Below are 18,712 nucleotides of genomic sequence, written 5' to 3' on the forward strand. Positions count from 1 at the left end.
GGCTCCGAGCTGTCTGCACAGAGCCCGACGCGGGGCTCGAACTCATGAACTACGAGATCGTGACCTGAGCTGAGGTTGGAAGCTTGACCAACTGAGCCACCCAGGTGCCCCGAGGAATATTTTTTAAAACCAGAATGACAGAACATTAAAAATGCCGATTAATATTCTTTCAGTGATATTAAAGAACCTTGAGTCGAGAGACCACACAAGCACAATCTTATCTTCTTGTTGAAAAATAGAATAGAGGCTACTTTCCCTCACAAAGAATGAAAGAGCCCAGCTTCATATATCTTGGTTCAAGGGACACACTAGTGCCTGTGTGAATCTCCTGAGGCAGTAGCCCTTTTCCCAAAGGGGATTCTGGAATGTTCTGAGTTTTCCACTGGCAGCATCTATCCTTCCTATTACGACAGTCTGAACTGCCTTCTTTAACAATTTAATCTAAGCTCAGAAATTATTCATCATGATTTAAGGTAAAGCCAAAGCTCAGATATTTACGCTGCACTGTTCTTATGTGCACTATGCAAGAATTTTGGGACGCAAGGTTTTACAGCAATATTGATTATAATGCTTTTGCCTTGCAAAGTAATACATTTTCTACTTAATACGAGAATATTTAATGTGATTTAGTTTATTTTATGAAAGGTGATTATGGAACATACCTCTTGAAAGAAACTAGAAAACCTATCAAGTTTATTATTTTCTGCCAAATGTATATTCTCTATCAATGAGAAATGTGGGCCCCTGAATTCTACTTTAAGTTGAGAATACAGTATCACTTGGAAATGATGTGACTCATTTAAAGCGATTTTTCCATATTCTGTAGATGATGCACAGTGAGGCCCCATTTCCGGCCCGACCCGTGGCAGACAACCCTAGCACTTCATGTGCGCTACATCACGCAATCCCTTCGACAACGCCGAGGCTACCACGGTTGTTAGTCCATTTTACAGTTGAAAAAAAGGCTTAGGAAGGCTAAATAATAAATAAGATCCTACAGGTCTCCATCCAGACCTGAGTCTGAAAGTTGAACTCTTAATACCTCTCTTAAATTCTCTTCCGAATATTCTACTCTTGCCGTATTTCTATTTTCATGTTATACCGCAAAAATCTTTGAGTGGAAGAAGGCAATCGAATATACATTCCGAAACAAATAATAAATTATGTTCAGTGTGAGTTCCATTTTTAGTTAATGTGGGGCATTTTATTTCTTTGAAAATGAAAAAAAAATCTATATGAAACAAATATACTGTACAACTCCAGGCATCAAAACATGATTAACCTGAACACCCCCCCCCCACCTCCACCTCAGATCCGCAACAAAGAGGTCCTTCTATTTAACACAGAGCTGCTGCGGGGCCCTCGCTAACTGGCTCATGGGTCACCTAAAGTAGCCAACATACTTCCTCAGGAACCTACCAGGCAGGGAATGACAGACAGAGTGCAGCTCCAAGACTCCAACTAAAAAAGAAACGGCAGAATCACCAAGCAGTGAGTAAAGAGCTAATGGTGTAACAGGAGAGGGTCACCACTTATACTCTTTCAAAATGCATCTCGAAATTTTTAAAAGAAGCTTTCTTCTATTTACTAAATTAACTGTCTCTCCACTCGTTCCCCAACTTACAAAATCATCTTTGATGGTCAAGAATAAGCTCAAAGGCCTCTTCCTTGAAGAAGCATCTTCCAAGTTCTAGCAAAGTGTTCCTCTGCCTTCCCTGCAGTAAACGAACATGGAGTTCGTTCTGCCTGAATTACAGGTCACTGCTTAATATCCCTGTCCCTAGCTTGTGTGGCTACTGGGACGTCAGTCTGCAGCGGCGGTCAAGTTGTGCGCACTGGTAATCGAGTGGCTGACTGCAAGCTGTGCTGACTGCCACGCCCCGCCTCATAAGGGAGGATCCGAGAGCATTTCATGGGCCTGGGAAAAGGGCATCAAAATTCTGAAGTATGGTTTCTACTGAATGCGTATCACTTTACCACCATCATAAACTTGAAAGTTCCTAAGTGGAACCACTGTAAGTTGTGTTTCATCAAATCTAAGACACTGATGAGAGATGTATCACTGAAATAATCCTTGCTGTTTCTTCTCCTTTATCAATCCCCCACCATCCAGACTTCCGCATACGAAAGGAACTCATCTCCAAGATGTTCCCTTTTCCAACCTTGCTGCCAAGTAACCTCCACCAACTCTCGCCTCCACAATCATTCTAACTTTCTAACGCGCTTTCCTGCACCTTCCCGTTCCTGTCCCCACCAGACTCCCTCCTGGTCCAGGGCTAGGAATTACTCTGATCACACCACAGCCTAGTTCCCCAGTGCCCATACAATGTCCAGTCCTTAGCATGAAATGGAGACCTAATATGTACATGACGGCTTCTATGAACTCTAAGAGCAGGAGTTAGATCTTCTTAATAACCTCTGATTTTCTTGTATATAGTAACTATCCAAAAATAATGCAAATGAAAATAACATTTGATTATTGGATCTGAAGTTTAGAGTAAATCACCTGGAAGGCCTGGATTAGTCACCGTGAGGAGGCGACGGGATGAATCAGGAGACCTGCAAGGGCTTCCTTTTTAGTCTTAATCTTCAGAATATAATGTGTTTATAATAAAGGTCTGCTGGCTGTGGGAATCTTCTGAACCAAAAGTCAATTCATACCCCAACAATTTCAAATGTATGCGGGAAATAACCACACCAAATGTCTGAAATCAAGACTCTCTAGAACGTACCATAAGAGCAGGACTGGAGGGACCTGTGTGTATTACATAAAAACTACACTGGTGCAGAACAGTTGCCTTTCTGGCCTTGATCCTGAGAGCTTTAAAGGGAATGAGGAAAGCAAGGTCCACATGGATGAGGACACAGGTAAAAACTAAACCGAACAACAAATGTTTGAAATGATTCGAATCATATAATTTATGTCTTTCCAGTGTATTGTTCTCATAATGTACATGTTTATTAAGGGCAATTAACAGAGACTACTAATCTATATGTAACAAGCGTCCCTGCTTGTTGGTTTTACAAAGAAATAATCGTCTCAAATTCTATCTTAAAAGTTAAAATTTACATACCGATTTATAAAATTTGGTGCACTGGGGTCACCAGAATATAATCTTAGTATTTTCCTATCAGAAACCTCGAGGGGACTTACATACTATATCTTGTATTTGATCATATCATAACAACTTGTTCTCTCTAACTCTTGGACTCGCTGCGTTATCCTGTGTCCAGTGCCTAAGAGCTCGTTAATTACCTAAACTATATCTCCATAGGTCTTGTTAATTACCCGTCTCCTGTCTCTGAGGACCTTGTTAATAACTTGTACAGTCTCTCTAAAGAGGTCCTAACAACACATTAAAATTAAAGATGCTTTTCTTTTAGCACCTGTCAAGTGCTGTAAATTGAGAAATTTTCACATCAGTTTATTAGCCTACAGTAGTTTTTGTGGATTTTTTTTGGCTGGTTTTCTTCTCTCACAAAATCTCTCTGTATCTTAATTTCTCAGCTCAAAATAATAACAACAACAACAACTTACCAAAGTTTTGTCTTTTTTTTGTTACAGAGCTTTTTTTGTTTTCAATTTTGAGGTCTATAAATATCAATTTGCATTAGTGAGTTAGCAAAAGGATGGCATGGTTGGTATCTGCAAATTAACCCATCGGGAGATGTGCCAATTAATGAGAGCTATTATAATGAGTATTTGGATGACAAAGGGTAAAAAAGTTTCTGGCAGTATCGGGGGAGTTCAGCATAAAAGTTCTAGTTAGTGTTAAGGGAACTAATCATATTGCATATTCCATGTTCCCAGTCACTGTTTCACTGGATACATTCTGCAAATCCCGGGACACTAATGGATTAATGGCTCTAAAAATCAAATCCAAAGTTTTTGTTTTTTGTCTTGTAAATGAGGCCATAAGTTTTCAGCTATGTAAAAGATGTATAGCCTGTCATGAATAATAGGCAAAATTAGATTTAGTATTATACAAATTTGAACAAAAAAATAAATACTGCTATTAAAATAAACCTTATGCATGTTAAGGTTTATTATGTCAAAGACTGAGTTTTAAATTCACACAGGGAGAGGAAGGTCCATAAGGAGTGTTATAAAAATGAAGATGTTAAAACTATGAATAGGATTCTTTCTTTTCTTTTTTTTTTTTTTAATGTTTTATTTATTTTTGAGAGAGAGATGGCATGAGCAGGGGAGGGTCAGAGAGAGAGGGAGACACAGAATCTGAAGCAGGCTCCAGGCTCTGCACTAGCTGTCAGCACAGAGCCTGAGGCGGGGCTCGAACCCACAAACCGCGAGATCATGACCTGAGCCGAAGCTGGACGCTCAACCGACAGAGCCACCCAGGCGCCTCAGAATAGGGTTATTTCTTTAGGAGCATTTGTTTACTATAGCTTTTTAAAATCAAAATGTAGGCCTATACTAAACAGTCTTTTTTTCATGAACATGTTCTGTAACTCCATAATAATGATTACACGCTTATAGGCCTATGGTGATTGGTGTTTTGTGAAAATAAGAAACACATTTAAATATACATTCTGGTAACCAATTTTTTATAGCTTCAAAGAAAGGTATGATACAACCATAGACAGGAATTGACTAGTTAAGGAAAGAAAGAAGGGAGAAAGGGAAGGAAGTAGGTCAATGTGATCCCAAAAGCAAAAGGCATATAATCATGCAAAATTATAAAACACTTATGATAGATATGACTTCTGGATCTCAGACACCATTTCTGCACTGTCCTAAAATAATAGCTCAGAGGCAAACAGGTCTTTCCACAGCAAATACTGTAAATGGAAATATATACAACTATGCTCTAATAAAATCAGTAACACCCAGAATGATATTATAAAACATACCATTACGTGAACACAGAGCAACGGAGAGCTGGCCACGCAGTACTCACAACTACAATAAGGCAGAAAATAATGAAGGGAAGGCATGTTCTGTGTGGGAGTCACAAATAGAAGGATATTCCCAAAATGAAATTCTCCAGTTAAAAAATAAGCTCCCGTACGTTCTTGCTCTCCGACGAGCTTCCTCTCTAACACCAAACATCAGCTCCTCATACGGGGTACGCTGATATCAACTCTGTATTTTTTAAAATTGCAGAATAAGACATACACAAACCAACTCTCTCCTTAATGAATTCACCTGACTGGGTGGAGTTCTTCCATCCTGAGCTTTGTGATGGAGCCTCACAACAGGCATCACGGAGTTTCTCTTCGTTATTCTAGGCAGTGGATGAACACAAGCACTTCGTTAAGTGCTGTCTGTCACTACTGATGCCTGGGTTTTACCTGAAAACCCTGAGACCCAACTCATGCGCAGATGCCACAGATGGAAAGCCATCAGACATTCCCACCTGCTCTCCAAAACCTACCGTAACTGAGATGTGTCTCTGCCATTCAGCCAAATCTCCTCCTCCTCCCCACATCCCTGTGACAGTCAAGCTGATCTTACCTTGGCCTCTAACTCGGTTAAGGCCCCGGAAGCAAAATGGATGGGACTATGTTGTCTCTTCAACTATGAGTTCACCAGCAGGACCCCCAATTCCTATTCATCAGTTAGTTCTTACTGAACTCTTTGGGAATGCAGGATATAATTTGGATTCGTAATTGTTAAACCTGACTGAGGACTGGTGGGAAGTCTTAACAATGCGGATGTTTATTTCAGGGCCCATTCACACTAAAGATTCTAATTCAGTCTGAGATAGGACCCAACAAACTGTAGTTGGAAAGAAGGCTCCAGGAGCCCCGGATAATCAGCACTGAGGATGTGCACTGGTCCAGGTGCTGTGGGGATAGCTGTTAAGAAGCTTAGATTGCTCAGCGGGGGCACCTGGGGGGCTCAGTTGGTTGAGCATCCAACTTTGGCTCAGGTCATGATCTCACAGTCCGTGGGTTCGAACCCCATGTCGGGCTCTGTGCTGATAGCTCAGAGCCTAGAGCCTGCTTCAGATTCTGTGTGTCTCTCTCTCTGCCCCTCCCTCAGGTAAACTCTGTCTATGTCTCTCAAAAAATAAAATAAAGATATAAAAAAAATTTTTTTTAAAGCTTAGATAGCTTAGCAAGTCGATTTGGTGGTATAAATCAGAGGTTTTTAAAGTTTTTTGAACTAAGCTTTTTAAACACACCAAAGTTACCATGGCCCCTGTGCCCTAACTACTAATAATAACGCTAAGTGTTGTGATAAGTAAATACAAAAATTGCAGTTCACATAATATTCTGAGACTGTATCATTCAGACAAGGTTTAACCGGTTCTACTTAGTTGGGTGGCCTTCCACACGCATTCAGGGACGCACACTGCCCCTATCTGCTGGCCCTGCCCTTCTCAAAGACCTCCACTTAGTCAGCCTGGGGTTCAACAAACTAGTTCAGTACACTGCCAAATAATAAATTATCTTTGGCTTTGGCCTCGCTGGCCATACAGTCTCTGTTACAACTACTCAACTCTACCGCTGTAGCACTAAAGTACCCACACACCAGCGGGCAGGCTGTGCCCCACTGAAACATTTACAAAAACAGGCGGCAAGCCTGATCTGGCCCCCGAGCCTTGTCCGCCAACCCCCTGGTCCAAGGTACTGAGGAGGAGAGCAATACTGATGACCGTACAGGATGTTTTCATGGCCAGACCTGGAAGTGGCAGACAACTCTTCTGCTAACTCTTCAGTAAGCCAGAACTTCGTCACATGTCCCCGCCTAAGGGGCTGGCTGTGTCTCTGTTTGAAACAAAAAGGGCATCTTGTTTGCTGAACACACCCACCATTTCCACATTCCTTTGGAAGACCAGCCCAATGTCAAAGAAGAAATATCTGTGAACAACTTTTTTAAAATGCTACACAAACCCGCAGGGTTTTTGTTTTTGGAAACTTATACACTGCTGATGCAGACACACATGGCTTTACAAACTGCGGGGTGAACCACACGACACATTAGTTGATACTGATGATGCCAAACTACCTGTGATTTATCATTAAAAAGCAAATGTAGCAGCGACTTTACATCACAGACAACTCGATACCCATCATAAAGCGATGAAACATTTTCCTGAAAATGACGAGAATTCCAGCTACACTTTCCAGGCTCTGTGCAGTAGGACTTTGGCAGCATGCCAGCGTTAGACGGCATCCAGACTTTTTAGAAGTGGCCCAGACCACACACTCGATGCGGTGTACTCACCACACCCCATTCAGCTTCTCCTGGGTCCATTGCTGAGCCGGGTTTCTTCACTGGCTGCGCTGAGGTTGGGACGTGACTGCGCTCTGGCCAAGGGGACAGCTGCAGAAGTGACGCACACCACAGCCAGGCCTGGCACATAAAAGTGTGCTGTGTGGGACCCTCCACTCATTCTGCCTGCCGCCTGACCTTGGCGACAAGGTGGTAAATGGTGGCAGAAGAAAGGAAGAGCCTGGTTCTGGAATAACGGGGTGGCGCTGAATGGCTGCAGGGAGCAAACCACCGGTGGTGTCCCTTGTCCTGGGCATCGTGAGTGAGGTGGCAACAACACGGAGCAATGGGTGATAAGCCGCTGAGATCTGGGGTTCTTACATTACAGCTGATAACGTGCCTAACACTGAGGTCCTACGAAACTCCAGAAAATGTGCTATTGAGGGTATGAATATTACATTTCAGGAGTCCTTTAAACTCACTTAGGTTCTGAATAACACTAAGCCATAGGTATTTGCCTTTGTGGCTCTGTCTTCAGCATCCCTGGGGATCTGGATCTCTGCAGCCCACCCCAGGGCCGGAAGAGGAGACCGAAGGAATAAAAGCACGTTTTAGGAAATCGGTCTGCTACCCTGTGTGTTCATTCATTCAAAAATGTCTTTTCTAACACCTGCTACCTAGCAAGCGTCAGGCTGGAACTCGGGGCAGAAAGATGAATGACAGGCAGGCACTGCCCTCAAGTTGTCCACGGTGGTGGGAGGGAAAACCGTAACCATCTGCATTAGCGAACACCGGGATGCGCATAAAGAGTAAGACTTATGTAAGAAAATGCTGCAACACATGCATGATTACCCCGCCCCACCTCCCTAGAAAGAGGAGGCCGGGCTTCTGAGAAGAGGGGCAGGGAGACCAAAGAGACTGCGAATTAGTGACTGCGGGGAAAGAGTTTCAAAGAATCCCATTCTTTGTTGGGAGTAATCCAACGAAAAGCTTGACTCATTTCTCCTATGAGTTTGATGCAAGACTGCAGGATCTATTCCAAGAACAGAAGCAAAATATGATAGTTGTCTGGTTTACAAGGTGATTTCTTCAGGTGGATTTCACTTTTTCTTTACTAAGAACTACAAAATCCTTGATGGTCTCAGAAAGTGTTCCTCAGTCCTTTGCAGTTTTCTGGAGTCGCGAACATTCTCCACTTTTAATCCTACGCTATGCACATGCAGGGCAGTACCCTGGCCTCCCTGGACCTGCGGTCACAGGTGACTCGCGACGTCACAAAGAACACGACCCAGGTCCACAGCCACCCCGTTCACCCTCAACTCTGCTTGGCATTCTCGCGGACACGAGTCACTAGAAGCCAGGAGACTCTACACAGATCAATTTGGCATGACTGGAAAAAATAACCCACAGCACACATCCTGGTGATAGGAGCCTGTAGCTCCAAAAGTGCATCTGGTTGAGACGCTAACGTGAGAAATCTAAACCGTCTCCTATAACCAAAGGCTGATGTCGGGATGAGAAACAGGAACGAACCGTTACGTGAAGATAAAACCACCTCCATCGTATTCTCCAAATTCCACTCGAGATAAAGCTGCTTCCCGGAAGTCTGAACTGCATTCTTTTCCTAGATCTATTTATAGTCAATCCTTCTCTTTTACACTATAAACTAGAGCGACCCACGACCCTTTCATTGCAAATGTATTACATTTACCACAAACCTGGTCTGTCCACAGAGGAAGGGTGATTTCCCAGTCCTCACACCTGGCATCCCAAAGAATATGAAGAAGAGAAAGACTTCAAATTTTAAAATGTTGGGCTTTTTTTTACACAACTTACAAGCATTTTATGCATATATCAAGAAACAGCTCTAATTTTGATAGAAACAGCATTTGTGCTGAAATCCCCCAAAGCCCAAATCTGGCAAAATGCCACGTTCACTTTTCAAATCGGTGGCAGTCCATGTAAACAGCCCAAGTAAAGGGCAATCAAGGAGCTGAGGACACTTATTTTTCCACATGCTGCCATAACTTAAAAACATTACTTTCCTATCGTTTCCCACTTTTCCTGCTTTTGACTCTAAAATTATATAAATTATCCAATCGCTACATTAGCTCAGACAGTTGTTTTTAATTATCTTCTTCAAAAAGAAAAAAAGTCCAGTGAAAGCAGGGAGAAGCAAATATATTCCTCTTTACCCCCGTAATTTAGGACTGAACACAATATATGCAATATTCTATGTAAAATCCCAAGATAAAATAGTTGACAGCTGCCTGGCAGAGCTGCGGACCCCTCAATAAATCATTAACTCCACATGATAAAAGTCTACTTCTCTGGGGTGTAGTTTATAAGGAAAACGGGATACTTTGTAAAGCCACAGCAAATATTTATTGCTAAATGAAAGGAACGTTTCCCTTGAAAATGTTAAATGCCTACTTTAACGCATCGTTAGGAGATAGGAAGACAGGTGGAAAAGTCCGGTCTAAAGGGATGCTTGTTAATGCTGTATTTTTGTTTACAGTGGGACAAGACAAAGCACTGGTTTTGAATAAAGTGATATGACAGTATAGAAAACAGACTAGCAGCTACCATTCCCGGGTTTCCTATCTGGGCCCTGGCATCATACCACGTACTTGAGGTATAATTTGTCATCGTCCAGTCCTACCAAGTAGCTATTCCTTTCCTTGTTTCAAAGATGGAGACGGGGAGGTTTACAGAGGCCACAGGGGTAGGGAGGCAGGGCTCTTGCTCAGGTCTGCGTTCCATACATTACTGCCTGTCCTATACATTCTGTATCCCATGGCAGACACTCTATGATACTGATCTATAAGTGCTTAGGATTCCTATCCAGTCATCTTAGTCTTTACTTAAGGTTTCCTTATCGGCTGTTCCACGGTGTACCTCTGCAAAATCCATACTCTCACTTAAAGGTATATTCGCAGTTCCAACTTGGACTAAGGAACAAGAAGAGTACCGTTACATGCATCACCGAGAACTCAGATTCTGAACATCGACTCTTTATCATTATCATGAGCGTGATTATTCCTAGGTCTATAAATCATGATAGAGATACACTTTGATATACTTACAGTACCCGCATGGGTCACAAAATTCCAGTAAACATTCACAAACAAAAGCTACTTCTAAAGAGCCTTTTGGTAAAGGTACCTGACACCTACTATGAAAACTAGAAATACTTACCGTGAGCCAGCATTTCTTAAAGAATAGCCCATGGGTTGCTACTGGTCCGCTAATCCTCCCCAGGAAGCCTATGCACTAATCCCTGGAAAATAATATCTAGAAACACAACAGATCACCTAATCTTCTGGCTTGAATTAACACCCACTGGTGATTCACTCTCACCATGCCCCATCAAAAGCTATGCTGCTGTCTTCATAAGTTTCAGTGAGTTTCTGGCTCGCGTCAGTAGAAATAGACTAGGGTAGGGATTAAGAATCGTTTATCCTTCTAAGATAAAAAGTTCAATTCCAAAGATGTATGCAACGTTGCCTGGCTCCACAATTAATTACAAAACTAAGATAAGAATTTTGTTCGAGTCAAATAAAAGGAATTCAAAACATTCAAGTATTTTAAAAGGGATATTTGACACTTTCAAGTACAGTATTTTTCAAAATAGCCCAACTTCCCCCATGTCAGGCTTACCTTGAAGATGGCATTATATTTGAAGCCCTGAATTTTGTTGTAAACGGATTAGTTGACTCATAATCAAAACAGTCCTGACGATTTTCACTAAATGCATTGGGTGATTTCAAGTCACAAGGGCTGTCAGGTCCCCCGTTGTTAAGTTTATCGGCTCGTCTGCTCTCTTTTTTTCCAGTCACTCTTTCAAACAGGCTAACTTTCTCCCTTTTCTCCCTTTTATTTTCTTTCCTTACTTCAACTGATTTTGGAAATAAATTCATGCTGCTGTCCCACGATTCACTGCTGTCTTCAAACGGATTTTTCTTCCTTGGCAGTGTTGCAAATTTTTGGGGTAATGAAGCAGTCACATTTGTAAATGGGTCATTTTGTCTTCCGAAAGACGATTCACCTTCGTCCACATTGCTGTCAGGTTGGTTCATTTTAGAAGTATCAAAGCTTAATGTTCTTCTGTGTGGAGATTTGAGACTTCCTGCAAACAATTTTGTAGTTAGTACATAATCAGTGACACATTACATCACACTACTTGACACATTCTGTGTGTACACTGCTGCTTTTAGAATGAGAGCAATTAGCTATTTAAAGATATTAACCTTTAAAATCATCAAGGAAAACAATCTTAAAATGCTAAAGTATAGCAGCCTGAAGTGGGTAGGCTATTAATAATTAGCATATTGCTAGACAAGCAGTAATTTGGTCAGCTCAGAAAGAAACAATCATATAAACCCACTCTCACGGCAAAATCGGGAGTTCTGGGGGGCATGATGCTGCCATAAATTCTCAAAGACTTTTTTTGTCATTAGCATTAAATATACTTTCCTACTTCTGAACATGCAAGGTTTTGTTTTTTTTTTTTAGGAACTTTCTGATTAAATGGAATATTCATTTATGTTTCGGGCTTTCTTCAAGACTGAAGAAACAGTAGATAAAAAAAAGAAAAAGAAAAAGAATCCAGGCTATGAAAAACTGGGACTTATTTTGTTATCACCTGATATAAACACAATGCTGCCTGAGGACCACATCAATTGTGAGCACTGCCGGCACTCCATGAAGATTTGATAACTAAACTTAGAAACTGCCCCGAAATTGCAAGTTTTAATTTTCTAATTTTCTAAGTGAAACTCTGAAAGTTAAAAGGGTGGTTCGGATCACCGAGGGTACGACTGAGAGCATCGCTTACCACTTTCCAGAACCGCTCCAAAGGAATCTGTCTGGCGTCCAAGAAGGTGCGTGTGACCAGTGGGGCCAGACTTCAGTTTCTCAGAAGACACGTGGGTCCCAGTCAAATCAGACATTGAATGTGCCGACGAGAGTCGCTGAGGACCCAAAAGGAAAGGCTTTTTTGGTTTGGATTTCATCTGCATTTCACCACTTGAAAATCCAGTACTGGCATCGGGCACGTGAGAACTTGGAATGATGGCGGAAGACGTATCAGAAAACGTCCCGTCGTTTTTCCGGCCTTTCATCTTATCTTTCAGTTTTGCAAAAGGAGATCTTGTTTTGTCCTTCATTGATAAGTCAAACATACTTGCTGTCATATTGTTCCTCATGAATTGAATATTGACCTTTATCTCACCCCTGTTTTTGGCTCTTTTTCCTTGTTTGGATTCTAATCTAAACCACCTTAAAGAGAAGGAAAAAAACCGGGTTGTAACATGTAAGGAAGAGAGGACAGGTGCTTGTTACGTATAAATACGCTTCTCAGGTTAGGCTATTGCAAATCAAGGCACTCTGAGCACGACGGCCGTTACGTGTTCGTCTGACCTAAGTGTCGCCAGTGGCCTAGGAACATTTCTGAAAGGTAAAGACTACTGAAAGAATTCATCAATACAAACTACTTTTGAGCACTATACAATGATAAAGGATCACATTTTCAATAATTAAATATGATCGCATTTTCAATAATTAAACATTTAGCCCCAACCCCCATGTAGTTCTATAAAAACTGTGGAAAGAATGTTGTTAATATTGGAGACCATTGCACTGGCGTTCGCAAACTGCGGAAGCTACAAGTGATGTGACTTTAGATTCCTACGAAGTGAGTCAAAGCCCTTCTCCTGAACAAAATCTGAAAAATGTCTATGACATGGGAAGTGACAATTAGTAGTAACTCCGGTAAAGGCTGTGAAGAAAAAAGAAAGCTCAAATGACCCCGGGGAGAGCTGACTTGCTTCATGTGCTATTGCCACTGTAACGGCACCGAATGACACTTCTTGTACTGGGAGCCAAATCTTATGCTTTTAGTTTGCTTAACCACGCTGCCAGTCGTCAAATGATGTTACAGGCGTCCCCCTTATCCGCGGTTTCACTTCCCACGGCTTCAGTTACCCGCGGTCAGCCGTGTTCTGGAAGCAGACGGCCCCGGCGTATCTTCGGGAGGTCAGCAGCAGCCTAGCGCTGGGTCACAAAGCCTACATCACTGGCCCCCTTCGTCTCAATACGGAAGCACTTTACCATCTCACATCGCCACAAGGGTGATCACAGGACCAGGAGAGATCTGAAGAGCCAGACCGCATTCCCATCACTTTTATTACAGCATGTGTTACAACTGCTCTATTGTGTTCATCTCTTACCGTGCCTAATTTACAAATAAAACTTTATGCCAGGTATGCACACAGAGGGTGGGGCACTAGCCACGGTTTCAGGGAGCCACGAGGGTGTGGGGATGGACTCCCCGTGGATAAGAGGTGGCTACTGTAGAAGAGGCAAAGTTTATTTTGGTTTTGTTCACAGTACTTGTATCCACGGAGTCTCCAGTTGTCGGTGTTACAAGGGGTCATTCTATAGGGAAAACAGACCCCCAAAACTGCAAAATCAAGCCTAGAAGAAAGTTCCTACAGTGTTTCCCCATTACTTAGCGTTGGAGCATAAACTGCACACAGGTTAGTACTTAAATACAGCTCTAATCAATCAAAGTGTAACACGTTTTCTTAGCTACAAAAGAACTCCCGCTCTAAGTTTACACTAGTACTTTCTCTCCTTGTTGCTAAAATGATATCCAAGAAGAAGCTTCTGTTTACTGCTCATCAAGTGGAAGACTGGCTCACGGGTCTTTCCAGGCAGGAGAGAAAATTGGCACAGAGCATATATACCAGCTACATCTTAAAAAGTAACACACAAGAGAAATATTTTCGTCATTAATTTGAGGCATTACAATCAATTAAGGTTTAGTTGCATCAAAGCAAGCAATATTTTACAACAAAATATTTTACGATAGAAAGCCTTAGTCAGAGACCCTCAACTGAGAAAAGCCCTTGAGGCAAATGGTGAAATCTGAAGGCCCAGGGACTAGAAATACGGAATGACAGCAATAAGCTCTGTGGAATAGAGAACCTTGAACAACACAGAATTTAGCATTTACAAAGCCTGGAAATAAAACAAGGTGTATACCCAGTTATTAATTCCCAGTTTGGGATAATGGTGGAGAAATGCATCTGGTGGAGGGTCCACAGGAAATATTCTGTAACATTTCAGGCTTTAAACTCAAAATAAGTGAATATACTTTGCAAGAAATGTACCAAAAACAAAACAAGAAACCTAAGCATGTAGGACTCTCGTGTATATAACAAAGCAAAGCAAATCTGAGGAAAAAAAAAATAAACCAATAAACCAATAGCCCAAGAAAGGGAAGAGGGTGAGAGTAATCAAAACTCCTAGAATTTCCGAAAGACCAAAACAACCATCTAATTCAACATCCAGTTTTCACAGATGAGGAAATTGAGGCACAAACAGTAAGTAACTTCCCAATGTCAGATTCAAGTTCAATAAGGAAAATACCCAAGCGGATGAATGACATCTGCATGCAAACAGTTGCTCTCTCCTACGTGATGAACCACACGTGTGCATAACATTAAAGGCAGGGCTGGCCACGTGGCACAGGACACTCTATTTAACCGGGAGGCAGGGACGGCCAAAGAGGAAGGGAACTCGGGTTTTCTATTGCTAGAGGGTAAGGTTCTTGAAGACAGTTCGCCTTGCACTCAATTAATGTTTATTGAACATTTTTTTCTAAACTATATTTTTCACACAGCCAAGCTACAATTCTGTGTGTGTGTGTGTGTGTGTTGTTACATGGTTTTATTTCACGGTAGGAAACACTAAAGACTTAGGTAAGCTTTAAAGAATCAAGCAAGTCAGTATTTGAATACAAACTGTAAACACAGTTTTATTTTCCATCCTGCCCCCCCTCAAGAAAAAAAAACTGGAAAGCACTTTTAACGAACATATAAACTTAAAATTTAGGCATGCCAAATAACTTTGGCTGCTTTGTTTTCAAAGTGATATAACGGGGAAGTCTTAATGAGGACCTTCAAGAATCATTCCAGAGATAGCACTTAAATAAGTGCTATCAGGCTTCAAAAAGATAAACTGAAGACACAGCAATTGGGACTTAGTGGATTAATGCTGATTTTTTTTCACCTCTGGAGGACTGGATTTCCACTGTGTATGGCCTCTGTTCAATTTTTAGTGGGCACCGGCCCACATTCAAACACCGCCACACATGTGGGAACTATTCCCAAGCAATCGGTGCTGTGTGGTCAGAAACGGGACAAGATTGGCAGGAAGGTGCCAGAGGCCAGGACACAGGTGCTCTGCAGAGACTCACACAAAAGTCCTAAAATCTGCATGTGTTTGACTCATACCTAACTCTTGGGACTGACTGTTATTACTTTTCATGAGCATTAAAAAGAAAAAAAACAATCAACATCACCCAGTTCTGTTGTAAAAAAAAAAAAAAAATCAATAGATATTACATAACAGCAGGAACGATTTTACCATTCTATTATTAAACATTGTATTATTTCCTTAAATCTTGTGCCAGAACCAACCCAGACACCCATAAAAGTGGGAGATACAGAAGGGCTCTTTCCACACCCCACTTGAAGAGTTCTGGCTCTTTCCTTCTCCTTGAAAGAAAAAAGAAGAAAGAAAGAAAAAAAGAAAGAAAGGCATTTAATTTCAAATTCTAAAAATACGTAAAATAACAGTTTTAGCCATCATACTTCTTTGCCTATCATGACACAACTGGAAGACGAGCTGTAAACACTTGTCTTCAGGGTCAAGGGTAGTAAGTGTCCCACCCAGCAGCTTCATGGGACTTCTAAATCAGCTGGTCGCCTTCGTCACTCACACCGTTTTTCGAAAAAGCACTTGGGGACATGCCGCCAAGGCTCAGCACTGCGCAGAATATTAAATATCTTTCTTGCAATACACCGGTGGCTCAAGTTCATCTCTTACTGGGCCACGTGCACAGCTGTGCTGGAAAAGGAAGCTATTAAATATATTAAAAAAAAAAAAACCTAGAAATACTACCAATAAAGATATCTCATCAAATACATGGTCCTCATTTATCCACAAAGAAAATGGGATTTAATAACCTATGAAAATCACTTCATGAGCAATAACATCACAAGCCCTGTTGATAACATTTCAAAGCATTTTCCCCCTGGAAGTTCTAATCAATTTTAGCTAGTGGTCAACAGAGAATTTCGGTAGGGAGCCTAGGGGAAGAGAGTTTGCTTCTGGTCAGGTTTATTGTAATACGGACGCTGCCAAAGATGAAGAGTGAAACAAGAAGGAACTTTAAAAGGTTGGTTCATCCTCTGAGTTTCTGGATTCACAGTTGGGCCTACTTTCGCTCGGAAAACCTATATTGAAGAGAAGGCCTGAAAAATGTCATTCAATAACATAAAAAGTACCAAAAACGCAGCATAAAATTTCAAGTTATAATATACTTAAAAGTTTACACTCAAAGCACTTCAAGTGTTATAGAGTAACCGTCATCCAACGCTGGTGATGTGAAACAAATGATTTGGTGATTATCCATTTTTCAGCTTAAATCTGATGAAGAGCTTCTCAGAAGGAAGTGAGCACCACTTCGCAGGTATCAGTTGTGTGTGTGTGTGTGTGTGTGTGTGTGTGTGTGTGTATCAACACCACTGATACATATTCAACTTTACGTTTCTTAAACCCTTTATCTTAATATAGTGTTATCTCTTGATTAGTTTACATGTTTCCCATTTTTCCTCGTGCATTCCTACTACTTATCTCTCTACCCTTTTACCCTTCATACATTAACTCTTACATACAGTTCTGATTTTTAAAGAAATCGTTAGTAAAAATAAAAACTCCAGCCAAGAGAAGCCTGCAGGAAGATACGTAAAGGAAATAACTAAGACACGGTTGTTCTAAAATACAAGAAATTAACATGAACCTCAAGGAAGTCACACTTGTAAAAAGTTTTTAAAAGGGCAAATACATTTGTTATGACAGAAGGAATCGCCAAAGCTGCTTTGGAAATTTCAGTCCTCTTATAAATTCAACCTATATTTCTCTCTCATTAATTCCATTTATCTTAAGGGGTCTCTCAGATCAGAATAATTATATCAGAAAAAGAATCCAGTGTTAACTTATAGTCTTTTTTAAATGAGACTAGACCTATCCTAAGCTCAAAAGTCACAGGTAAAACGTCATGTTTACAGTGAGGATGTCCTCAAATTACTTCATCAGAATCGTCTCCAATCTGAGAGCATTTCAGACTCTCAACATGCTAACTTTACAGAACTGATTCCGAAGTAATACACTATCTCCAACACACTGCAAATTCAAAGAAAAATGTTAGTGTGTATTGAAGGTTGAGAACGTTTGTACACCCTTGTAATTTTTTTTTCCTTTCAACAGCTTTAGACTCCATCAAGATGTACTGATCCTGCATGATGGCTGAGCTAAAATAAAGGCCCAAGTGTGTTCATAAAAGCTGAAAGGAATCAAGTGAGCTCTAAATTTGGTAAATTTATCTTCTGACAGCCTCAGAGTTCGGTATGTGCCCTTACATTGGAAGATTTCATTTTGTGATGTTCCATTTCTTGGCAAATTGTAACGTTTAGTGCTTAGAACAACTTACACCTACATTAAGTTTTACTTGGTTCACACTGTGATCCAGTCCTCCTATTAGTAGTGGAACAGTGTCAACTGACTTAAAATTCAATGCAAAATATCCAGTTATTTAAGATGTTTACCTTACACAAAAAACGAGAGAGTAACGGATCATTAACGACTCCATTTAAAAAATATTTCTTCGCAGGGGCTATTTTTACTTCGGATTTGTGGCAAATGTGATGCCTAAAACTAGGTCATACTGCAGTCCGAAAACCAGCGCCCCAGTTATACAAATAATTTCCAAGAACAGAAAATCCATAAATAAGATATAGTTACTCTCCCCCCAAATTCAAAGTAAATTATATAACTTACTCTGTTTTCCTTCTTTGTTTGTCCTCAAAGATGTCATTGAGATTGATTGCCACCTGCCCTAAAAACTTATCCAGACCCACCAGGGACCTGTGCATAACTATAAGGAAAAGAATGTATTTCTCTGGACTCCCCTGCATCAGCAGTCCAGGGAGCTCAAAAGAGGCCTCTTCCTTCCAGACTGGCTCAAGGGTTTTCTCGGCTACGGAGGTGGAGTACTTTTCCTTGCCCAGCTGAATTATCGTGTATGTGTCATTGGTGCCACTTTTGCCTTTGGGCTTAAGATCTTTGGCTTGGAGCACTGTGACCTGCACGTGGGTAGGAAACCACTTTTGGGCTTGCTCGGACAGCATCATCCTGTCCTCCTCTCTCTGCACCGGGCTCTAAAGCGCAGGCAGTGCCCCTCCCGGAGGGAGAGCCTAATTCCTTAATCACTGCATCCTAAGGGCACTTCACGGCGACGGGCAAACTCACGGCTGCCCGACTTCGCCAGGGCTCACTGTCAAGCGCCAGGCCGAGGCAGCCCGGGGGCACGGCTGCTCTGGGGGTGCCCTCGCCGCCGCAGAAGCGCAGGGGCCCACCATCCCCCGGCCGCGCCGCCCAGGCCTCCGCGCGGACCCCCGC

The 18,712-nt window shown here is 41.6% G+C and overlaps 1 protein-coding gene across 1 annotated transcript in view; it reads right to left on the reverse strand.

Moving 5' to 3' along the window:
- The window catches only part of RAB11FIP2 (RAB11 family interacting protein 2), a 41,047-nt gene extending 22,343 nt beyond the window's left edge, over positions 1-18,704 (reverse strand). The window contains exons 1-3 of the mRNA XM_029932663.1: positions 18,092-18,704; positions 12,021-12,463; positions 10,844-11,312 (exon numbers count right to left, since the gene is read on the reverse strand). Coding sequence (XP_029788523.1) covers positions 10,844-11,312; positions 12,021-12,463; positions 18,092-18,444 — 1,265 coding nt within the window. The 5' untranslated portion in view covers positions 18,445-18,704. The remainder of the gene's footprint in view (positions 1-10,843; positions 11,313-12,020; positions 12,464-18,091) is intronic.
- Positions 18,705-18,712: the final 8 nt, after the last annotated feature.

This window comes from Suricata suricatta, chromosome 2 (genome assembly GCF_006229205.1).
Source record: "Suricata suricatta isolate VVHF042 chromosome 2, meerkat_22Aug2017_6uvM2_HiC, whole genome shotgun sequence".
Taxonomy (NCBI): Eukaryota; Metazoa; Chordata; class Mammalia; order Carnivora; family Herpestidae; genus Suricata; species Suricata suricatta.